This window comes from Entelurus aequoreus, linkage group LG24 (assembly GCF_033978785.1).
Source record: "Entelurus aequoreus isolate RoL-2023_Sb linkage group LG24, RoL_Eaeq_v1.1, whole genome shotgun sequence".
NCBI classification, from domain to species: domain Eukaryota; kingdom Metazoa; phylum Chordata; class Actinopteri; order Syngnathiformes; family Syngnathidae; genus Entelurus; species Entelurus aequoreus.
In genome coordinates this window covers 24,713,019-24,739,432 of record NC_084754.1, presented here as the reverse complement: position 1 = coordinate 24,739,432, position 26,414 = coordinate 24,713,019, and the positions used below count along the sequence as shown (strand labels likewise).

Sequence of the window (26,414 nt, the reverse complement as noted above, 5' to 3'; positions counted from 1 at the left end):
AGACGCTGAATTGTAGATACCGCCAAACATTTGGCTTACGATAGGATAGCAACAGCAAAAACTTAACTTTTATATTTTATATATGCAAATTGCTTGACAACATTAATAAACAAAGATCGCTCAGCCCATTACCATCTATCAAATACCTTACTTACCCATGCATTAACGAGTCCAATATTGTCTTTCATGGATTAACGCCAAATTGGTGGACACATCCAGATGTAAATTAAAAAAATAATGAGCCTCCTACTCATTGCCAGTGTAGTAGAAGTGTGAACTTTAAAAGTCCACTTTAGTGTTGTTGGATCATTTCAATCTTGTGAAAAGTCTTTCTTCTTAAACAACTCCATCACATTTTGTGATGATACCTGGCTTGTATATTCACCTGTAAACCTTATAAATAGACCCTGACATCTAAGCAGCTGTTGCTAAATGAACAGGGAGCTATTGAATGTTTGTCCCACAAGCAAAAACTGGAAGTGCCTTTAGGTCACATGACTGCAACCCAGCTATTTGACCCCATAAAACGATTAAGAATTTTCAAGAACCATCATAAAATATTGTACTGACTAGCACATATCTGTCGGTTTATTTGCCGGGGCACATGCAGGGCTTAGCAAATAAGTACCAATGTAATAGTGGTCATCTGATCAGACCAGCCTTGAGTTCAAATGAGCAACCACAAATCCTCAGCAAAGGAGAGTTGGGTGCAGCAGTGCAATACTTCAATGTGCATATCCCATTTAATATACCTTAGAAAAGCACCTCAATCATACACCATTAAACTCCGCAGTACTTAAAAAAGCTGACGGAAGTTGTTTACTTCTTGTCGTACTATCTAGACAACCTGCATGTTCATGTAAAACTAACAGTAAGCGGAACAAATAGTTCTGCATCAAACCACAGTGCATTATTGAGAAAAAACAAAAAATGAAATGACGCACAAATAGAAACTGCTCATGTGAGACACTTCCACAATTACTTCCCTAAGTGTAATACCATCAATAAAAATGTGCAAATACTCTCAAATAAAGTTTGAAAAAGACACTGGGTAAATGGATTAATAAAACACCAACATCCTTTTTTGATTAAGTAACAACTGGTAGTTATATTCAAGCTAAATAACCTGTATATATATATCTGCAATGCATCATGTTAAAGCTGCATTTTACTCTCCGTCTATCAGGCTGTTTGATGTCGGAGGTCAGAGGTCAGAGAGGAAGAAGTGGATCCACTGTTTTGAGGACGTCACTGCCATCATTTTCTGTGTCGCACTCAGCGGATATGACCAGGTGTTGCATGAGGATGAGACAACGGTAAGGACACATGCTGACTTGCATCAGTATAATACAGGAAATAGCTTGCCACCTGGCTTTGAGTACAGTATCTCAAAAGGGTCAACAAATGTATTTGCTTCAACTATTAGAATTTGCATTAAGCGTTCAACTTAGACATGATGCCTCTATTTCATGACAAATGACCACAAAATAGCAAAAAGACAATGATTTTTAATGTTGCCAGTCATATAAACAAAACACAAATAGACCATCTCTTTCTTTTTCTCAAAGTACTAATAGAGACAAATGTTGGAGACGCCTGGTACAATCTATTTGACATTCACAAGATGCAAAAATACAATTTTACATCTGGTTCGCACAATGCTCGCTGTTTCCTGCCATGAGAAGAAAAATAAAACTAAGCAGGATTTACTTTCACGGAGGTAATATTTTACAAATATGTTATTTATTGAAGGCAACAATATTAAATGCCAACGCAGCTGGACAGAAAAGTTTTTTATAACATTTTGAATTACATATTTTTTTAAAGTTTAAGTTTAAAAAAATGAAAATGATTGCAGGTGTTGATTGCTGTGGTAATGAACGGCACTATCGCATCAGTGAGGGGTAGAATATTGCTTAGATACTTAATGTTGTTACCGGTAAGTGTCAGTGCAGTGTTTCCCACAGAACGGCAATCAATCTGTCGTGGGATGGGCCGCCAGATGATATTATCTGATTTGCTTGGAATTTTAACGGATGCTTTGTGCATATCTGTCAGCATTTGCATGTCAAAATAAGAGATCTTGTCCTGGAAAGTAAGCGAAAATGCTTTAAAAAAGTTTTTAAAATAGGAGTATCTGCATAAACATGGAGGATTCTTAATATCACATCTATTTGTAGTGGTCCAAATGTTATAGCCGCCACAGATATTAAAGTTAAAGTGAAAGTACCACTGATAGTCACACACACACTAGGTGTGGTGAAATTACCTTCTGCATTTGACCCATCCCCTTGTTCCACCCCGGGATGTGAGGGGAGCAGTGAGCAGCAGCGGTGGCCGCGCTCGGGAATCATTTTGGTGATTTGGAGATATGGGAAACAATGCAGTGCTGCGGTGTTCTGTATTATTATTTTTTTTAGATTAAAAACAGACATTCACATACTGGAAAGATAGATATTAGCATACTCACCTATTGTCAAAATATATGCTCTGGTTGCACAGCGGATGCCATGTGACCTAAAACAAACAAGCTCATTTGAATATGCTGTCTGCTGGTTGATATGTATAAGCCTGACGTGTATCCTCTGGGAAATAATGCTTAGTAGTTGCTCTATTTACACAGATGTCTTCCTGCCTCTTTCTGACTTGGGCTCACCACACAGTATCCTCTGGTGTGAGCCTGTCATGGGTTTGATAAAGACAGGAGATATCAGTACGAGGGACAAGCGGTAGAAAATGGATGGATAAACAACTGCAATATTTTTAGCACAGCGGTGATCATGTTTGATAACGGACATTGTTTTAGCAATCTGCCTCAGTATTAGCAAATGCTGCATGGATCTTGACTTGTGAATTGAAACGTTTTTCAGTTCTCATAAAACTCACCTAAGCAGATCTGTCTTCAAGGCTAAACCTAATCGGCGTGTATTTTCCCATGAGACTGATGTGTGTTCCTGTCTGCTTCAATGAGACAGTGCTGGTCAAATGCTATATATCGCTCACTCATTTAGCATGTACAACCACCTAATGCATTCCTGTAGTAAACGGGACATAGAGTGGCACCTCAACTAAAGAGTGCCCCAACCTAAGAGTGTTTTGAAGTAAGAGTTGTCTCTAGACTAATTGTTATTATTTAAGTTGCAGACAAACATTTTTGTTACGCGCATCCCCGCAATTAGTTGATGTACCAAATGTCACAGTAAAACCCGTGACATCCCACCAAAGTGGATAATATTCATTCAATTTAAAAAAATAATAATTTAAAACATGACAGTGTAATCAACTTGTTGGAGCAATTTGAGTGTATCCCTGCCAGTCTACACCATACTGAAACACAATTGAGTCTAACGCAGGGGTCTCAGACACGCGGCCCGCGGGCCAATTGCGGCCCGCGAGACGTTATTTTGCGGCCTGCACCTTAATAGGAAAATGTAATGTTAGTTAGCCCGCGAGTTTTATATGAATGGCGCTTGACAGCGTCATACTTGCCAACCCTCCCGATTTTTCCGGGAGACTTCCAAATTTCAGGGCAACCATTCTCTCGAATTTGTGCCGATTTTCACCCAAACAACAATATTAAGGGCGTGCCGTGATGGCACTGCCTTTAGCGCCCTCTACAACCTGTACAATCAGCGTGCCAGCTCAGTCACATGTTGTATGCAGCTTCTTTACACACAAGTAAGTGACTGCAAGACATACTTGATTAACAGCCACACAGGTCACACTGAGGGTGGCCGTATAAACAAGATTAACACTTTTACAAATATGCGCCACACTGTGAACCCACACCAAACAAGAATGACAAACACATTTCGTGAGAACATCCGTACCGTAACACAACATAAACACAACAGAACAAATACCCAGAATCCCATGCAGCCCTAACTCTTCCGGGCTACAATATACACCCCCCCCCCTCCCCCGACGCGACGACAGGTTGTAGAGGACGCTAAAGGCAGTGCTATCACGGCACGCCCTTAATATTGTTGCCCGGATGAAAATCGGGAGAAATTCGGGAGAATGGTTGCCCCGGGAGATTGTCGGGAGGAGCACTGAAATTCGGGAGTCTCCCGGAAAAATCGAGAGGGTTGGCAAGTATGTTGCTAGGGCGGGATAGCCATTCAAAGAAGGTGGATTCATTAAAAAGTGCATGTTAGATTTTTTTAAGAAATCTTTTCTTGCGGCCCAGCCTCACCCAGTTTCTGCATCCAGTGGCCCCCAGGTAAATTGAGTTTGAGACCCCTGGTCTAACGCCACCCAAGGAAGTTAAAATATATAACTAACGGCCAGTGGTGGGCCGTTAGGGCCAGCAAGGCTTTCTCTGCTGGCCTAACAAAAATCCATCCATCCATCCATCCATTCTACCACTTGTCCCTTACGGGGTTGCAAGGGGGGGGCTGAAGCCTATCCCAGCTGCACACGGGGTGAATGCGGGCTACACCCTGGACAAGTCCCCACCTCATCGCAGGGCCAGCACAGATAGACAACTTCCACACTAGGGCCAATTTAGTGTTGCCAATCAACCTATACCCAGGTGCATGTCTTTGGAGAAAGATCCCGAGCCCAAGATCAAACGCAGGACCTTCGTATTGTGAGGCACACGTACTATTCCTGTGCCACCGTGCTGCAAAACTCATGATCACAAAACTCATGATCACAAAATAATAAAACTTCATCTTATTTTTAATTTACTTTCCCAAAATATATAAAAGTATTAATCATATTCTCTTCATGTCATATTAGGCTCCAATGTTGCTAGAGCTTTTATCCAACCAGAATTCAGCTTGCGCTGTGTGAAATCTGCCGAGGCCTTCTGAATCCGCAATGCGGCAGACTGTGCAGTATAGGCTAACGGGGCACATAAAGTTGATAGACAGTTGCGATAGCCAATCGGGGAGGGGCAAGCACCAACCCTAATTGATTCCAATTTTGTTTAATGAAAGATGTTGATTTAAGTGTTTTCAATCAATCAATCAAAGTTCATTTATATAGTGTCATTGGAGCTGACATGTACAATGATGTCCGAGTAGCTAGTGGTACGATTAACCTGTTGTACGTGTTTAGGCCTGTTGCAAGTCAGCTTTCTAAGATTAGCTTCAATTGCGGGTGCTCGGGTACCCGGAATACAACGTTTTGTGGTTGGTTTGCTGAGCTGTATGTTCCTGGTGATGGAGTGCCTTATAACTAAAGTGTGGTGGCCGGTAGTGTAAGACTAGCTAATGGGCTAGATCTGTTATGTGTCTTAACAGGCTCACCGTAGCTTAGGGCAGCTGCAAACTGGGCGAGTTAGCTAAATACGACTAACGCTAGCGAGCGTGTCCACGGTATCTAATATTATGAAGTTACTCTGCTCTAACTGGCAGACACGTCCCTCTAGCAGGGACAACCTCTCCATGAGAAGAGTGCAAGAAGAAGACAAAGCCATACTCAGTTTTTTACCTTTACCGAGTCTAGTATTTGCTGTCTTCGGAGCATGGGGCTTCCGGTCGGGGCTAGCTGAAAGTGAAGCGGTGAAACAAAAAGGGCAAGTGCTTTGTAAATTCGAAAAAGACTACAGAATGTGTTGGAGGCTATAAAACATTTAGAAGCACAAAAAATAAAAAGATAGCTCTTAGCTTTGACGTTGAAGTGCACAGACGAACGAACGGCAGTGGACAAGTCGGCAGCAAGCCTTTCATGAGCTCCATTATAGAACCAGTTAAGCTCGGAAATTGAGGCGCTACTGTATTATTATTTTCATACCATCGTTCTTGTGGTACTCATTGGGCTATCTGGGACTTTGGGTACAAAATTTTAGGGATGTTAATCATACAACAACTCACAATTCAATTTGATTCTGATTCAACACAATTCTCGATTCAAACCGATTTTTGCAATATATTATATTTGGTATATAAATAATAATAATAAACCCTTTTTAAAACAAGTTACATGTTAAAAATGCTCCTTTTGGCCGCTGACAGTGAGTAATCGCGGAGATGGCCTAAAAATCGTCTTTTTAAAATCTTAATTCTTGAACATTTTGAATGGACTTTGAAGCGTAATAATAAGGAATCACGATTCAAAGAGTGTGACAATATATATTGATATGGCAAACTGTCGTGATATACTCTATCGTGTAGGGCTGCAACTAACGATTAATTTGATAATCGATTAATCTGTCGATTATTACTTCGATTAATCGATTAATAATTGGATAAAAGAGACAAACTACATTTCTATCCTTTCCAGTATTTTATTGGAAAAAAAACAGCATACTGGCACCATACTTATTTTGATTATGGTTTCTCAGCTGTTTGTACATGTTGCAGTTTATAAATAAAGGTTTATAAAAAATAATAATAATAATAAATAAAAAAAATTAAAAAAATTTTTAAAAATTGCCTCTGCACATGCGCATAGCATAGATCCAACGAATCGATGACTAAATTAATCGGCAACTATTTTTATAATCGATTTTAATCGATTAGTTATTGCAGCCCTACTATCATGATATCCTCTTGCCAGGGTTTTGGGGGTTTTTGTCTGTTAATTAATTTTATCATTTCTCCTTAGTTAATCAAGTCACTGTGTTGGGAGACGAGATCCAAAATAATTCCTTAGCTAGTTAGACTGACCATACATCCTCTTTTGCGGGGCTGTCCGGGCGTAGTTTCTTAAATGCCTCAAATGTCCAGCATTTTGAGTTAGGGTTGCGTGTATTTTCAATGTACGTTCAGGGTTAAGAAGGGGTTGAAAACCAAACAAATTGTGAAGGTGTGCGCACGCAGCAGCATTCGTGAGGGAGGGGCAGAGACAGAGAGAGCGAGAGAGCGAGGGATTTTTTTGATTGATTGAAACTTTTATTAGTAGATTGCACAGTACAGTACATATTCCGTACAATTGACCACTAAATGGTAACACCCCAATAAGTTTTTCAACTTGTTTAAGTCGGGGTCCACGTTAGGGAGTGGAGAGACAGACAAGACACCCGGTTAGCTTGGTTTTTTTTTTATTGTATCGATTATCACTTTCCGCCAGTGTTTTGTTTTGTTTATATTTACCGTTTCAAATTTCCGTCCCCGTTTTTTGCGTTTTTATTTTGATTCGCCAAAAGTTTTATCAATGACAACTACTGCCTCAGTTTGCACTCGGACAAGTTTACCGCGAGGGGCTGTCAAAATAAAAACATTTTGAAATGAGGGATAGATCTGAAGTTGATGTAGACTCCAGAGATTTAAGCGTTAAATATAAAATGTATGCATGCCCTGGCACACCATTATCATCATTTCATGACCGAAGCAAAACACTTTTATACTGAAATAAATACACCTACAACTTATTAAATAAAAACATGGAAAAAACTACCAGCTGGGGTAAAGTTCAGATCCATGAAGGAAAAAAAAAGTGAATGAATGTTTATAACTGAATACATTTACATATGTATACAAATTTGTTTTCTTGTTTTATTATTTTTTTTAATTAATTAAGTAACGTTTATGACAACCTTTTTCCAAAACACATTATAGAATGTGAGATATAACAGGATAATGCATACGTTTATACATTTTTTTCAAGACGCTTACAAAAAAGTGGGACCCCAAAAATGTACTGTGGGACCCATTTTTATGACTTGATGGGGTCCCTGGGACCCCATTTTGAAAATTCCTAGCGCCAACACTGCTGTCAACAGAGGAGAAAAATGTTTTATTTAAATAAATATATTCCATCCATTTTCTACCGCTTGTCCTTTTCAGGGTTGTGGGGGGTGCTGGAGCCTATGTCATTATTTTATTTTATTTTATTTTTAAAGCAAGTTCGAGTATCATTGGAAAATGTTCACCTCGTCCCGGCCTTGGCGTGCTGCCCGCCTTGGCACGCATATATGTCCTCTTTTTGGGATTTCAGAATATGGTCAGCCTACCTTAGCTTACTAGTGTGCTTTCCTGAGGTAGTAAAACCTTAACAGGACTCTGATGTAAAGAGGAACATAAGTAGTTTTATTTAATATTTTCCTGTTGGGAGTATTCTAATGTACGTACACGTTTCCACTTGGTGAAGAAACCACTGTGGCTCAATTTTTCATTTGCTCTCATCTTTGTCAATGTGCCCAGGAGACACATTCTCTTAAAGAGATAATACTGTGCATGTGTCCTAACAGTCATTGCTTTTAGCAAAACCATTTACCTGTCTAAATTTCTAGATCTTTATGAGGGACATAAGATGTTGTGTTTTCTGAGTAAGTGTGAAATAGTGTCACTGTCAGATAATAAAAAAAATTAAAATCATGTTGATATTGTAACTATGCTACACTAAAACATTGTTTTGGTCTTTTGCTGTTTGTACTCTCGTTGAATTATAATGCAAAATATAAGTTATAATTTTCTTCTTTGTTTGTTTCATCGCTGTCACAGCATCGCCATATCTAAATATTATTCTCGTATATTTATATGTATTGTATCATTTCAGGAGGTAGTACTCTGAGATCCGCAGCCAGACTAATTGTTTAGGCTTTCCTTTCCTCCCTGGTTCTTTTATTCTAAAAACTGTCTGAATAAAACGTGGAGACTACGATTGAAGTTTAACAATTTATCCTGTGAATGGAGTAGGTACAAACATCAGAAATACCAGGTCTGGCGCGTGCTCTCTCAATGGTCCCATTGTTCACATGCTTTTTTCATGCATTCTGCTACCCCTCCAAAGCAGAGTTTATATGGCTTCAGTTCAACAAAACCAAAAGTTACGATTAGTGTGGGTCTTCAGTGTGTGTGTGTTTTTGACACTCACACATCTGCTTTCGTTCCATCTTGTACCTGGCACCTATTCTCATCATCAAAACTTGAGTGTATGCAATGTATATGTTTGTGCAAAGATACAAACACAGGGTGGAATCATTGTGTTTCGTTCCACGAGCAGAACGGAGTGCGCAAATACTGACTCCTTAAGCATTCCATTCTGCTAAAGTGGAGAATATTAGTTAAGTAACTAATTACCAGGAAAAGTAACTGTTGCCTATTTTTTTTCATTTTTTTTTCAAAATGTTAAATTAATTAATTAAAAGGCTCCAAAAAAAATTCATATGTAAAATGAATGAAATGGACTCAAGAAATACTTGGAGAGACGTGATATACTTTATGTTATACACACAGTTTTCACTTTCACCACAATGATGTCATGTTTGTACAGTGACTTACAGTACAGTACTTTGTAAAGATGCTATGCTTTTTTTAAGTAAACTATTATTTTCTAAAGTAAGATAATTATGACAATATTAAATGTTGCTTACTTATGGAGCGATATATACTTTACTTACAAATTTTGCATTTAATTATACCTTAAAACATGACATACTGTACATTATTGTGTCTCGTGGTGCCTGGGTTGATTTCATCAAGATACTTCACTTCTCCACATTGCTTACATTTTCTTTCTGCTTATATTTTTACCTGATGCTACTAGGAAAAGTGTTTGCTTTCCAGGTAGAGGTTTTTATTCCAAGTATAAACTTATTGAATGATCTATGATTACTGTTTTCAGACAGCATGTAAATGAAATGTAAATGTTTTGTAACAAAAGGAACCACAAAACAGAACTCCAATTTAAATATTCACGCAACATGGAACAACAGTGTGTTTGCATGCGTGCATGCATGCATGCACACGTGTGTGTGTGTGTGCGTGTGTGTGTGTGCACGTGCGTGCGTACGTGTGTGCAGTTTACTGTATTTTGGTGATGTTTGGAAATATGAGGAATATGAACATGACCACAATTTAATTCAACCAATGCCAAGATGACAGGCAACCTTGATTAGCTTGTTGGTTTGCAATGGAAGGATAGGGGAATTTTCCTTTTTATTTTGAAAATGTTTCTGCTTTCGCACCTTGACAATCAGCAGCTTCGACATGACAGCCGCTTTGGGAGGAAAACCGTTGGCAGTGTGTGTGTATACATTGTATATTTGTGTGTGTGTGTGTGTGTGTCTGCGTGGGTGGGTGTGTGTGGACGTGTGAGTATGCATGTGTGTGTGTGTGTGTGTGTGTGTGTGTGTGTGTGTGTGTGTGTGTGTGTGTGTGTGTGTGTGTGTGTGTGTGTGTGTGTGTGTGTGTGTGTGTGTGTGTGTGTGTGTGTGTGTGTGTGTGTGTGTGCATATGAATGGTGGAAACAGGTGTTCCCATGACAAGGGGGAAGTGTGTGCATTTTCACTTCCTGCTCCAAACTCCGCTTTGCAGCACCTTCGGTACCTTTTTCTGTGCCTGTTACTCTCGCCATCAATTGATCTCTCTAAGCAATCAGGAGTCAGATCTTCTACAAAGGCTCCACCAGGGTACAAACCCTTTTGACAAGCTTATGAACTCACCATGATTTAAAAGAAGCATTGACTTCTGTGCAGCGCCATTGCAGTAGCATGTAGCTACTTCATTATTTAACAAACCACTGGGAGTTGTCATTGATCTAATGTTGTCGTCAAAAAATGGCCACAGGGTTCCTTCAAGTGATCACCCTTTAATTACAGGCATGTGAAATGTCTGCAACAACGTGAAAATTCACGTTTTTTAACATTCTTTTTCGCGTTAAATATCACTTCCGCCATTTTTTATGAATTATTGTAGCATGTAGGGGCGCGAGTCAAAGGAGGAATGTCAAAAAAAGGAGCTAATTGTTTTAATAACATTCAGACTTTGTTTTCTTATCAGCAATCGAGCACTGTGGCTTTTCAGCGCAACAACATGCAACACTGGAAATGTGTCCCGTGAAAACCCATCTGACCGGAACTCTCTAACAATAACAAGTTCCGTGGGTGAATTGTGTGAACCCACTACAATATAAAAAAAAATAGGATCCAAACAAAATTTGTTGAACGCTCGCCTCAGTCGTAGGCATTCGCTGTTCCTCTTGCCTAAACTCTGCATTGAATTTCAGGACAGGGAAACAATCAGGGGCGCTGAAACAATTTTGCTAGTTTGCATAGTTAGCATCACCGAGCTAGCTAACTTTCGCATTAGAAATGCTGCCAAAAATGTATGCCGAAGTGAGGAAGATCATAGCCGCACAATTAAGTCAAGTCACTTACTTGGCCCTGACCAGAACCGTACATATGTGACAGTCCATTACATCGTCGACTGGGAATTAAAAAGTGCCTGCGTGCAAATGTATTTTTTATCTGAGTTTGATACATTTTGTATTATTTGCACAGCTATGTCGTTTATTTTACGTAGAAAGAATATTTTTCTATTTTATTTATGTTATGTAATTCTGTACTACCGTTTCTTTTCTGTGCTGTTAATACCCATCTTGACTAACTGGCTTAATAAATGTGCCACTGACTGTTGTTTACAGTACAGTTGTCATTCACTTCAATTTCACTGAATTTCACTCAAAAATTAATATATCTTTATGTATACTTTCACCGGAAAATATATCGAGATATATATCGAATATCAAGTTTAAGTAAAAAAATATCGAGATATACTTTTTTTGTCCATATCGCCCAGCCCTATTTCTGAACCAGTTGTAGTACCAGAGCATTTATTAGTAGCCAGAGAGAAGGTATATTTTTGACGTGACGGATTTAAACAGAGGTCACGACACCGGAAGTATATTACCTGAGGGGGTGTGGCTTCAGGATAGAGTTGCCAAATAGTTATTTGCATGAATGTTATACAATTTTACATTACATTTTCAATGATAATATTGTTAGTAAATTATCTATTAAAAACAAAAAAAATATGTGGTACATTAATGTGACATGAAAGTGTCAAAAAGAAAACCAAAAGGGGTTGGTAAATAAAAATAAATCTAAAGGTAAAATATCATGTAGAAATGCACCCAATTACAGGAAATGTAGTCTTGATTTTAAAACATTTATTTCAGGGCTTCCTCTTTTTTTCGTCAGTTTTTCTCAAAGGATGCTTACATGCCTGCAATTAGACTGCAGTTGCCCACAGCTAAACGACTAACCCTGCATGGCTTTGGTTAACACTTGTTAGGTCATTTAAATGCTTCTCTTTATTATTTGATTGATTTGTATTTACCGTATTTTTGGACCATATGGTGCATCGGATTATAAGGCGCACTGCCGATGAGTGGGTCTATTCAGGTCTATATTCATACAAAAGGCACACAAGATTATAAGGCACATTAAAGGGGGTTACATTATGATTTTTTTTCTACATTTAAAACACTTCCTTGTGGTCTACATAACACGTAATGGTTCTTTGGGCGAAATTGACTATGATTATTGATTATGTTTTCCAGACCAGAGGTGAGTGTTTGTCGAGTGCACGGTAAACTTGATTCCCCCTTTTCCTCTCAGTGACTCATCTCAGTCACATTGTAGCAATTTCCGCGACTTTACGCTTTTAGATTCTGTTTTTAGAGAAAATGTATTACATCCGCGATTCCGATGTCACCTAAATCTATAATTCTGTTTGCTTCTTTTAAATGTAAGTGGGGTGTTAAGAGTTCCACTGTCTCTTTGTTATGCTTTGCAGTGGCACCTGATTGAATATGACAGCATGCGAGTGTCATAATTACGACGGTCAGATGGATAAAAGTAGTATCATTAGTAGGACCGACCCAATTAGAAACCTAAAAATACTAGTACTCGATATACATCCCTACTCCTCAAAGGTGCCATCTTGGGGTCCTTATACACACACACCATGATAATACCCATATGTTGAAGCACAGCACGTCTGACTACGGTAGCCCCAATTTTTCCTCGTACCATCAAGTGGTGCGGCTGCGTAGCTTACCAAAGTCGTACTAAAACATTTTAACAGATTTTTGAGTGCCATGTGTAATGTTCTACATTCGCAACGAAACATCAACGTTTTGGTGTTGCTTGCTAACCTGTACTGTACTTGCTAGCGTCATTCTGCAAACAGGCGACAACCTGCAGTCCACACGTATCTCTTATGTGTGACTGCCATCTGCGGGTCACACATATCATTACACCTTGTAACAAATGTCATTGCTTCAAGTTCAGGAAAGCACGACCAGAAATAATACGTACATCAGGCGCACCAGGTCGATTTTTGAGAAAATGAAAGGATTTTAAGTGTACGAAAAATACTGTTTACTGCTAAATCTGACTTTTACGCTGAATTAAGCTTAAAAAAAATATTTGAACAGTGCTCTGCATGCCTCATCTGCAGAACCGCACGCAGGAGTCTCTGAAGACGTTTGATTCCATCTGTAACAACAAGGGGTTTACGAAGACCTCCATCATCCTCTTCCTAAACAAAAAGGACCTTTTCAAACACAGGATCGGAAAGTCGCCTCTGTCCAGCTGCTCCCCTGAATGCATGAACCAACATGTCAGAAGAAAAGCCCCCTGCAATGTTTAAGTGGATACAACATGAGATTGTAACACAAGCTCGTGTGAAGAGAGTGGGTAAGAAAACAGAACGTGAGAAAGCCAGAGAGCTTGTGTGCAAATATGACAACATCAGAAGCAAACAGATAAAGCAAGACTGTGGGAAAAGCCGATCAAAAACAGTATGGCTGTGAGAAAGCAATAATTAAAATTCCATTCCGTATACTCCTCCTTTCTTCATCCTTTGGCTTGGAAGGACTTAGCAATGCGCGATGTAATGGAGCTACAGCTGAAGCATAGTGCTGTTTTTGACTGACAGCCAAACATGCTAGTGAAAGATGACTTTTCTCACCCCCATCTGACAGCAAGTGAGAAGATCCACTGCTTGCCAAATGAAGTCACGTCCGAGTGCGGAGCATGCATGTGAATTATGGATGATACCTTGCAGCCCTCAAAGGCTGCGGCAACAAAAAGGACACTACGTGCAACAAAACAGTCTTTGACCACTCCCCCATACAGTATATGTCAGCACTTGTAAGGCATTGCCTACATTACATCTTAGTACAAGAGGATGTTTACTCCCATGTGATCTGTGCAACAGACAGCAGCAATATTCAACTTGTCTTTATTGCCGCCACTGATGTCATCATTACCGAGATGAGAAAAGGGCCTGCAGCTTGTCCCCCCTAAAAAGCTGATTTTAGATAGATAGATAGATAGATGGATAGTATTTTATTGATTCCTTCAGGAGAGTTCCCTCAGGAAAATAAAAATTCCAGCAGCAGTGTACAGAATTGAGATCGAATATAAAAAGTAAAAAGAAAATAATGGGGGTATAAATGGAAATCCATCCATCCATTTTCTACCGCGTGTCCCTTTTGGGGTCGCGGGGGGTGCTGGAGCCTATCTCAGCTGCATTCGGGCGGAAGGCGGTGTACACCCTGGAAATAAAATTCAAAAATATTACAATAAGAATAAAAATAAAAAGCAACAATAAGAATAAAAATAAGAATATAAAAAGTGAAACTAGGCAGTAGTGACCATGTTATGAAAAAGTATTGCAATGTTATTGTTTTGCATCCCCTGTCATCCTAGTACCTCCCCTCCAGAGAGGAGTTGTACAGTCTGATGGCCCATTCACATACACACACTGATGGCAGGAGCTTCCATGCAAGACCCTAACCACGACCCATCAGGAGCAAGTGTGAAGTGTCTTGCTCGACTAGGACACAGCAAACATAACAAAGTTGGTAGAAGGTGGGGATTGAACCAGGAACTCTCAGGTTGCTGGCACAGCCACTCTCCCAACTGCGCCACGCCGTCCCCATTCGTCCTTTCTTCTTCCTGGTTGGACCATGTAAGTTAGAACCCACTTAACACACACACACACACACCGACTCACACACAACAAAAAGACAATGTTATGTCACGAAAGCAGTTTGGAGTTCGCTCACCTATTCAACATCTATCTATCTATCTATCTATCTATCTATCTATCTATCTATCTATCTATCTATCTATCTATCTATCTATCTATCTATCTATCTATCTATCTATCTATCTATCAATATGGTAACCAAAACAATTGCTTAAAAACTTTTTGTTCTCAAAGATCTCTTTTGTGTATGTGCACAGGCGCGTCGTAACCGGTAGGCAAACTAGGCAATTGCTTTGGGCCCCCCTGTATTTAAAATTTAATAGCAACAAGTTGTGATTCTATTACCAGAAAATACAATGACAATATCAGAATTATGTCAAAGACACCAGCCACGTGTACATGGGCAAAATGTATTTAATCTGATCATCATTCGGGTTAGAATGTTCCTGTGTACATGGACCCTGAAAAACATGATCTGATTATGGCATGCATTTTCATGCATCGCACCTTCAATCGGAATACTTTACTTTGACATGCGCAGCACCATACCATAAACGGAAAGTTGTGTTATTGCTTGTGCTATGGCGCCATCTTTTGGACAAGTTTGCTCACTGCATGCGCTGATAAAGCAGTGACTTTTGCTGTAAACAAACTTGGATTTGTGCATTTCTGCTTGTCCGACGCTGTCATGGTAATTATTCCTTCTGTTCACTACTTTTGTTTTTGCTAATCTTGTTTTTAGAGCAACAAACTCAACAGCATATAACGCTACTCCTGTACATGCTGAATGGGGAGATACAGTAGCAAGACAATCGCTTAATTCCAAGACTATTTAATTTAATCCTCGCTCCACGACCAAAGTATATCTGACATCAAAAACATGCGCAGTGAGGATAATTGTAACCCAAATTTCGGAAGATGAGTTTTCATGTGCTGCAATCCAAAATGACTATCAGCATAAACCACCTGTTTTGATCCGAATTCAATTTTGATCCAAGCGTGTGTGATTGGGTCAGAATATTCCGAATGGCGTGTTTACATGAAGCATTTTTAATCCAGTTAGGTTTTTAATCCGATTAAATGTGTCCATGTGCACATAGCTAGTGTCGGAATCCCCCTTAAGGAGCCCCCTCCCTGCAGCCAAAGGGCTCATATGCCACTGACAAAGAGGAATAAATTAATAACAATGACACTATAGCACTGTAGTTGATTACACTGTTGGAATCCCCCTTAAGGGGGCCCAAGCAGCCAAAATATGAACCAAATTTACCCTTCAGGAAGCCAGAAGTGGAAGAAGAACAAGAAAGACAAGAAACAGCAAAAGACCGAGAAGACTGCTACTTTGTGGCTCTATGGCCACTTTGACACTGAAACTACTGCAAGCACGCCAACCAAGCTTAATGTTCATGTAAATATCCACCATGCAGGCCAAAACAGATTAATTAGCTTTATTAGCCCCATAGTCATTGTACAAAACATAGGAATAAGTTAATACTTATTTTAAAGCAGTTAAAAATAAATTAATAAATATAAACTACCTAGGTGCTTTGCTCAAATGTATATGCCCCACCTGAAAAGCTTCAAAAATTGGTCTCCTCAGTTCCCAAACGTTACTAAGTGTTGTTAAAAGGAAAGGCCATGTAACACAGTGGTAAAAATGCCCATGTGCCAACTTTTTTGCAATGTTTTGCTGCCATTAAATTCTAAGTTAATGATTTTTTGCAACAAAAAAAAAAAGTTTCTCAGTTTGAACATTAAAGGCCTACTGAAATGAAATGTTCTTATTTAAACGGGGATAGCAGATCCATTCTATGTGTCATACTTGATCATTTTGCGATATTGCTTTATTTTTCCTGAAAGGATTTAGTAGAGAACATCGACAATAAAGTTCGCAACTTTTGGTCGCTGATAAAAAAGCCTTGCCTGTACCGGAAGTAGCGTGTTGTCACAGGTTGTGGAGCGCCTCACATCTGCACATTGTTTACAATCATGGCCAACAGCAGCGAGAGCGATTCGGACCGAGAAAGCGACGATGACCCCATTAATTTGAGCGAGGATGAAAGATTTGTGGATGAGGAAAGTGAGAGTGAAGGATTAGAGGGCAGTGGAAGCGATTCAGATAGGGAAGATGCTGTGAGAGGCGGGTGGGACCTGATATTCAGCTGGGAATGACTAAAACAGTAAATAAACACAAGACATATATATACTCTATTAGCCACAACACAACCAGGCTTATATTTAATATGCCACAAATTAATCTGCATAACAAACACCTCCCCCCTCCTGTCCATGTAACCCACCAATACAACTCAAACACCTGCACAACACACTCAATCCCACAGCCCAAAGTACCGTTCACCTCCGTAAAGTTCATACAGCACATATATTTCCCCAAAGTTACGTACGTGACATGCACATAGCGACACGCACGTACGGGCAAGCGATCAAATGTTTGGAAGCCAAAGCTGTAGTCACGGTAGCGCGTCTGCTATCCAACTCAAAGTCCTCCTGGTTGTGTTGCTGCAACCAGCCGCTAATACAGCGATCCCACCTACAGCTTTCTTCTTTGCTGTGTTCATTGTTCATTAAACAAATTGCAAAAGATTCACCAACACAGATGTCCAGAATACTGTGGAATTTTGCGATGAAAACAGACGACTTAAAAGCTGGCCACAATGGTGTCCCAATATGTCCGCACAATCCGTGACGTCACGCGCAAACGTCATCATACCGAGACGTTTTCAGCAGAATATTTTGCGGGAAATTTAAAATTGCACTTTACTAATCTAACCCGGCCGTATTGGCATGTGTTGCAATGTTAAGATTTCATCATTGATATATAAACTATCAGACTGCGTGGTCGGTAGTAGTGGGTTTCAGTAGGCCTTTAAATATCTTGTCTTTGCAGTCTATTCAATTGAATATAAGTTGAAAAGGATTTGCAAATCATTGTATTCTGTTTTGATTTACCATTTACACAACGTGCCAACTTCACTGGTTTTGGGTTTTGTAGATGGCTGCTTCATGATTACTTGGGTATTTGGCTTTTGATAATCGAGTAATCCTTTGCATGTCAATACTTTCCAAATAAGTAATCAGCAGTACAGTGCAGTAACCAATAATGTTTTCTAACGTGGAGGAAAATGTGAAATAACATTTCACATCATCTCACTCTGTGATTTTGAAACATCATCTTCCTGCACAGGCCTACGTAAAAGCAGTTAAAACTAAGCATCAGAGGTAGTGTGCTGACGCAAACATAAAGCTTCAGGGGAACAATTGGCTTTATACGGCCCGTGCGTGCTGCTTCTACTGTGTGCTGCTGCATACAGTAGTGCATTATTCTTATTGTCCACAGCTGCTCATAAGACTGACTTCAGCTGTGAAAAATGGTTGTGTTGCGAAGTTTCAATATTGTCCAGAGACTCCAATGTTCATCTTTAGGTTGCTTTGGCCTTTGGTTACAGTTTTATTTTTTGTCCTTTAGAGTTCTGGTACTGCTTCTCAATTCCAGTTGTACTGTGATGTGTTCAATTACAGTAATGAGACCAGTTTTGGATTTGCAAATGAAGATGCACATTACACCTGGATTATATGTTGTCATCATCGTTAGCACTAAGAGTGTCGCATTGCAACCAGATTTTCTTGTGGACCTCCAGGCCTGATTTTTGAAGAACCAGGCAGCTTTTCTCTTCAGCTACCATATATGGAGCGTCCTAATTAGAGACAGGGAGCTGCCTTAGGCAGTTATCAGCCTGCTTGTGCGTTTTGTGTGGTTCCCTTTTGTGTCCCTTGTGTGTTGATAGAGTGTATAGTTGTGAAAATGTCTGCTGATTCAATAGTGTGTGTGTGTGTGTGTGTGTGTGTGTGTGTGTGTGTGTGTGTGTGTGTGTGTGTGTGTGTGTGTGTGTGTGTGTGTGTGTGTGTGTGTGTGTGTGTGTGTGTGTGTGTGTGTGTGTGTGTTTAGCCCATAGGTGCAATGGTGGGGATAGTGTCAGTGGATTAATTACCCAGAAGGCACCTGTCTACCCTGTCCACACACACATACACACACAGGCTTTTTCATCATTAATAAGTGTACCCTAGACGGATAATATTCAAGTTTTAACACCATGAACGGACAATTGATTTGCTTTAATGAAATGTGTCTTAAACAATTTGCTTTTTTAAACAGTTCATCACAAAAAGGACATAAACACACTTTTAATGAGAATCATTTTAAAAAATTGCCTGCTGTGTGTTGGGTGTCTTGCCAAATTTTGTATTTTGTAGAAATACAGAATTTGTATTTCTGCTATAGGAGCACTTGCATTCAGAGGAGGAGCTTCACTTCCATGATACCAGTTTCACGCATTAATAACATGAAATATGAATTGTGATAATAATGCTTGAATTGTCAAAGATGTTTGGTTATATACATCCATCCATTTTCTACCGTTTGTCCCTTTTGGGGAGGTGGGGGGGCCGCAGCCTATCCCAGCTGTAATTTGTGATATTTTGACCTTAATAAATGCTTCTGATATTCTGTACATTACATGTTTTGCAAGTTAATGATCTAAATATTTCTGCATGACAATGTTTTAACCTTCTGTAATAATTATTCAAATGTAATATTCAGCCTGCTAATCATTCTGTAATGGAGGACTCGACCAGAACATTTTACAATATTTCAGTCAGCCAGAAAACCCCTGTGCGTATAGCTTATGTAGTCACAACATCGGTTTTGGGAACACTGTTCCGATGATCAAAGTACGTCTTTTTCTGGCCAATTTTTCAGTGCATCATTAGTCAATGGTGTGCAAATAATAGCTATATATAACCATTCATACTGTAACTACCTGCTGGTGTTAATGTGTATGTCTCCTTTCAACTTCCTGCCGACCGTCTTTCATTTCTGTTGAGCTTTTATGTCATCTTACTTACTAAAACAGTCACAGTAACAATCTAAATGTTATTTAATCACTGCACCTTAACCGCAATCTGAACACAGAAGTAAAGCACCACCGACTTCTGAACATATATTGCTGTAAAAATTGGCTGTACAGTATGTGTGCTTGGGTCCCTTTTTTCAGGAACACACAATAATGTCTGATTGAATGCTAAAAGTGTTATGACAGACCACCTCAAAAAACGGAATGGAATTTTAAATGTTTTACTGAATGAGACACCCAGAATGTACATTAAAAAAAAGAATGTGGAATTTCCAATATTAACTATGAACAATAAAACACTGAATATAAAGAACATATGAACGCCGCTCCTCTTTTACTTCTCAGACTGCCTCCTCGATCAGCATTTTTACAATCAAGCAAAACGCAACAAACACTGCAAAATATGACTGCAAAGGGTAAAAGAAAAAACCTACAATCTGAAAAAATATCACTTTTCTGCAGAACTTTGTTGAAAAAATCTGCTTCTGCGTCTGTCCCTGACACCCACGTTTCAGGTCTGCCTGGAGCTGCTGTGACGTAGATTACCATAATAACCTATATATCCCTCAAAAACACAGATTCCAACCATTGAAATACTTTCTAAAGTTCAAGACTTACGATAATTTGAAAGCGGCACTAAACATCATAATGGCAGCTACATTTTTGATGTTAAAGGTCTAAAAATTTTTATTTGGAAACATCCGGCAGGCCTGATTGAAAATCTTAACGGGCCGTATTTTCTTCAGGTCTGATCTAGGTGATGATACAAAACAATTACAATTGACGTAATGAGTGCATAGTCTTTTGATTGAGCAAACCTTTCTGTTACTACACGTGTACCAACAGTACAGCAACCATGGGAAATGTTATGTACCTACTGCTATTTACTGACACATGCTATTCATCATTGCAGTGTATTGAAACTTAAACTGTATTAAAATGACAAAAAGCACCACACAAATAACTATCTGTATAAATATTATTTCTGTCTGTAAGATGTTTCTGTCTCTGTGTGATTATGGTTGAATGTGCATTTGTATTCAGAAGGGGAAACGTACAATCCAGTTGTTCTATTAATTTTGTTATTTTGTCTACTGTTCGTTACAACTTTTTTTCTGTTATATTTAACATTATTTATTGAAAATGTTACAATTTCCTCTGCTAAATTAACATTGCCAGTGTTGTTTTGGATGTGTTTGAAGATGTACAGTAGCACACAGACACTGTCCCCAAATGTGATTGTAGTCATATTATTAATATATACAATCAGTTCATTAATGTATTATATGTTTACAATATAATTACTTACTTAAAATTATGATCAATAACTAGCATTATTGATTGTGTTTCATAATTCAGTTGTTTTTATTGTAAATTGCTGTGTTTTTTTATTTGTCTTTTCAATTGGAAAATGAGCATTCTCTTTCCTTTCCCACAGAATCGCATGCATGAGTCGCTGATGTTGTTCGATTCAATTTGCAACAACAAGTTCTTTATCGACACCTCCATCATCCTCTTCCTCAACAAGAAGGATCTGTTCGCAGAGAAGATCAAGAAGTCAGCACTTAGCATCTGTTTCCCCGAGTACACAGGTAAGTTAGTGTAACGATGGAAGAACAACAAGGAGGATCTCAATGCACTGCCACCTTTAAATGGATGCCACGTTGTGTTGGGCAGAAAGTTATCGTTTTGTGTCTTTTATCACGTCAGAACAAAAACTTTGGTATGGATCCCCCTGGGTCTGAAATAAAATGACTATTATTTGACAAGGGCTAAGTATTGACAACTGGATGATGTGCTGTCAAAGTAGCTTTCATTTTGTTTGGCATTCCAGCCCTGTTGTGGTACAAAACTACCACAAGAAAGAAGAGGAAGTTATCTAAAACAATATATATATATATATATATATATATATATATATATATATATATATATATATATATATATATATATATATATATATATATATATATATATATATATATCTGCAATATAAACAAGTATCAAATAATGATAGTTGCATAATACTTACACATACAAAGTCTCCAAGGCACAAGCGTATTGGAAAGTGTCCAGTAACAAACGTGTTCGCATCATTTAACTTACTGTGTCATGAGCGTGACTTAATGTATTATTGTGACCACTAGGTGTCGCCAAAAATAAAAAAAATCACTGAACGCCAACTTAAAAACAGCATAGGTCTGTCATGAGGTTAGTGTTTTTCATACCTACCACTTTTTCTGAGTAATTTCAACTGATCAAGCCTTTTCTAACATTCTGAACTACAAAATAATAAAAGTATGTACCGTATTTTTCGGAGTATAAGTCGCTCCGGAGTATAAATCGCACCGGCCGAAAATGCATAATAAAGAAGGAAAAAAACATATATAAGTCGCCCTGGAGTGTAAGTCACATTTTGGGGGGAAATATATTTGATAAAACCCAACACCAAGAATAGACTTTTGAAAGGCAATTTAAAATAAATAAAGAATAGTGAACAACAGGCTGAATAAGTGTACGTTGTATGACGCATAAATAACCAACTGAGAACGTGCCTGGTATGTTAACGTAGCATATTATGGTAAGAGTCATTCAAATAACTATAACATATAGAACATGCTGTACGTTTACCAAACAATTTGTCACTCCTATCGCTAAATCCCATGAAATCTTATACGTCTAGTCTCTTACGTGAATGAGCTAAATGATATTATTTGATATTTTACGGTAATGTGTTAATAATTTCACACATAAGTCGCTCCTGATATAAGTCACACCCCCGGCCAAACTATGAAAAAAACTGCGACTTATAGTCCGAAAAATACGGTACTATGATTTGTGATGATATTGTGTCGGATTAGTAATGGAATCTGTCAATGCTTAGGCTCCAATATCAGTGTCATACTGAAAGTGGAAAAGTTGTATTGGGACACCCCTAATTTATTTTGAATACCCTTTTCTGGCACAGGCACATGTGGGTTTAGAATTTGCAACTCTCCATGCTGTAGTAGTGATATACGCGTGTTATTAGCTAGCTATTGTTGGTTTGTTTCAAACTACTACCTTTTTAAGGTCTCAATTTGTACATATTACTGTATTCTACGGGCTAAAGAGGGCACCGGTATTTAAGCCGCACCCACCAAATTTTAGAAGATATAAATATTTTTACATTTATTAGCCGCACCGGACTATAATATATATAGGGACGGCGTGGCGAAGTTGGTGGAGTGGCCGTGTCAGCAATCGGAGTGTTGCTGGTTACTGGGGTTCAATCCCCACCTTCTACCATCCTAGTCACGTCCGTTGTGTCCTTGGGCAAGACACTTCACCCTTGCTCCTGATGGCTGCTGGTTAGCGCCTTGCATGGCAGCTCCCGCCATCAGTGTGTGAATGTGTGTGTGAATGGGTGAATGTGGAAATACTGTCAAAGCGCTTTGAGTACCTTGAAGGTAGAAAAGCGCTATACAAGTATAACCCATTTATTATTATTTATTTATTTATAAGTTGCACATAAATACCAGTACGAAATATTTTGTCAAAGTTTATTTACATATCTTGTTTCAAATTGGTGCATGTCACATGGCAGTGAAACGGCTGATCAAACAAAATCATCAACTTAAAGGGTCATTGTCATGGACCCACGAGCTGCAGAAGCTAGCTCTACAATCAGCTAAACAGACTCAATAACTCCACAGTGACATTTTGGTGAATTTACAAAACTGAAACAATACAAAAAGAATGCCATTGTAAGTTAATAATACTAATACAGACACTTGTAAATGTGTTAGCATAATATCTAAAGCTGTCGACGCTAGCTTGATTACATTACGATAGCACGTACAAATATGCGTGAAAACACTCCTACAGACATCACACATGGGACGGTTTATTCATCCATCCATCCATTTTCTACCGCGTGTCCCTTACGGGGTCGGTTTTCTGAGTTTGAATTGTTTTAGTTATACTGTAAAACTTACAAACCTTGTTTGGAGTAATGAATGAAGAATTGTTTATTGTTTATTGAATGGATCCCCATTAGCTGACGCCAAGGCGACTGCTAGTCTTCCTGGGGTCCATACAGGAGCATACAAAATAAGAATACAAATAATACATGCAATACCAAACATCATACATAGGAAAAATACAACATCAGATAAAAAAAAGCTAGTTAAACCCAGTATTAAAAATTCACGTCATGTGGGCAGCTGCAATAGGTGTATCTTCAAAGCTGTCTTGAATGACAATTTACTTTGTGAGAGAGTAATGTGAGATGGCAACCGATTGGATTCCTTTCGCGCAGAAACACTTTGGACGAATGTACTTCCGGCACGAAACAGGAAGTACATTGTCATCCTGCAGCACCTGCAGTGAGCAAACTCGACAAACAATAACACACCTTTTCAGTGTCTCTGTCAGTGTAACATGAGAACTATTTGTTGGATGAGGTGGCGATTGGATAGCCTCCAGCCCCAAGAGAGACAAACAGTAGTAGAAAATAGATGGATGGACAAAACATTAGGGCCGTTAACAAAAAAATAAATAAATTAGTCGCCTCGTTTTATAGGCCGCAGAGTTCAAAGCGTGGGAAAAAAGTAGCGGATTATAGTATGGAAAATAAGGTATGTTTTACATTTTGAGAAAGGCTCTCATTTTTTTTTTTTTTTCAACAACTCCTGTGTCATCTGTGTGACTTCTTGTCTCTCTGGCCTCCCTGTAGGACCAAACACATACGAGGACGCGGCAGCTTACATCCAAGCACAGTTCGAGAGCAAGAACCGCTCCCCAAATAAGGAAATCTACTGTCACTTGACCTGCGCCACAGATACAGGGAACATCCAGGTGGTGTTTGACGCCGTGACCGACATCATCATCGCCAACAACCTCAGAGGATGTGGCTTGTACTGAGCTCGCCATGTAACAACTCGCCTCTCATCCCGTCCTTTCTCCTTCCTTTCCTGCTCCTTTCCTCCTCTCCTCCTCCTATTCTTCTTCTTCCTCCTCATTCCTCTTCCTCTGACACTGCTGTGGAAATAATGACGGTGACAATGCTGATTATTTAGAAAAGAAAGAATAATGCAACTCGGTACTTATTAATATTGAGGATAATTTAGAAAATACTAGGACTACATATATAAATATATATATATATATATAAACATATATATATATGTATATATATATATAAAATGTTTTAAGTTCTTGTCTCTTCCTCGGTCTTCTTCCCGGATGTTCTTTGGCCTGCTGCCAAACAAACAAACGTGTTTCCAAGGCAACACAAAACTCTGCCGCCCTGAAACCATGTCGAACAAACATGATCAAGTCTAATCTCCTTTTTTCTTTTCCAGTGTTGTCTTTTGTTGCTAACGAAACATCTTTTTTTTAATTATTATTACCTTGAATATGGATTGTGTTTTATATGTCTATATTTATTACATCAGCCTGTACACATTTTTATTCATATTTTGTCTCACCTGACACCTTTGTTGTGTATTATTTGTTTCTTGCAATAGTAGTGTTTTATGTAGTAACAATTTTGAATAAATATGTGAAAATGTCTATAGTTTAAAAAAAAAAAAAAGATTAAAAAAAAAAAAAAACCAGACAGGTCGGCCAATCAAAACCTTGAAAAAACACCCGAGACCTGCTGAACCAGATTAACATGAATCTTTTGTTTACATTAGCAGAGACACTTTGACAATTTTACATTTTCAGTTCGCTGTTCCACAAAGAGTCCCAACATGGACAGGAAGTGTTTTCCAAACCTGGCTTTAGGAAGTAGAGTATCAGTGCCAGGTGACACATGCAGGTACTGTACTGTAGATAGCAACGCCTGTATGTGCAAGTCAGAACTACCTTTCTCACTAGTATAACCTCTACTAATATTCTTGGTGTAAGGAAGCTCGGTCCTGGTTAATAAATGTGTTCGTTTATTTATTGATGTTCACCTACATCCATTTCTCTTTAGTGAAACGTATTTGCCGCCATGCCTTTATGGCCCTCACCTCCGTCCATGCATGGCATACTGCTCAGAGGGGAAGTCCGAAGATATCATGTAGGTTTTTTTTCAAAAGCCTTTTCTCCCTCCCTCGTTTCCTCCTGTTTCTCTGAAAAGCCCTGACATGGATAGCATGAAGTCTTTCTATAAAGTCACCAGTTACTCTAAAACTGGAGAGAGAAAAAAAGATTCACATGGATATAGTTCAGATAATAATGATTAAAATGATTAAAAAAATGGAAAAAAAATAAATAAAACTTAAAAAATGAAACAGGGAAGTGGTTTGGAAAGTTATAGAAAGGCTGTTGGAAAGTGTAGATTTGCTGATTAGAAAAGCAAATGATGTTTAAAAAAAGAATAATATCTCAGCAGTGGAATCACTGAAATGAACATGGGTATTATGTAACAACGATCACAATGATCCGATAATATTCTTACAATATCTCTTGTGCTTTGTAGCTACAGAGTTCTTTTTTTTCCTTTTCTCTATATCTCCCTTTTTTTAAATAAAAACAAATAATCTAGGTTTTGCAATAGGTTCCAGATAGACAGCAAGTTGATTTGGAACCGCAGTGTTTCTCAGATGCTTTGTCATGCTTTGAACTGTGCACAACCTCCTCTTGTTACCGTTCTGCCTGTTTCTCCCTGCATTGGAACTCGTGTCCTCACTGAGCCTGACTCAGAACAATTAAATTATACTATTCTAACGATATCTATTTTTGATTATTTCAGGAAAAAAAAGTTTGGTTTTTTTCCCCCAAGGGGGAGGACATTTCTTGCTGCATTGGCTCATTGCTGTATAAGAAATATTTT

At 38.7% G+C, this 26,414-nt stretch overlaps 1 protein-coding gene across 1 annotated transcript in view; it reads left to right on the top strand.

Moving 5' to 3' along the window:
- LOC133641469 (guanine nucleotide-binding protein G(o) subunit alpha-like) overlaps positions 1–25,162 on the top strand; it is a 163,016-nt gene extending 137,854 nt beyond the window's left edge. Inside the window, exons 5-7 of the mRNA XM_062035208.1 lie at positions 1,187–1,316; positions 21,045–21,198; positions 24,324–25,162. Of these exons, the coding sequence (XP_061891192.1) occupies positions 1,187–1,316; positions 21,045–21,198; positions 24,324–24,511 (472 nt within the window). The 3' untranslated portion in view covers positions 24,512–25,162. The remainder of the gene's footprint in view (positions 1–1,186; positions 1,317–21,044; positions 21,199–24,323) is intronic.
- Positions 25,163–26,414: the final 1,252 nt, after the last annotated feature.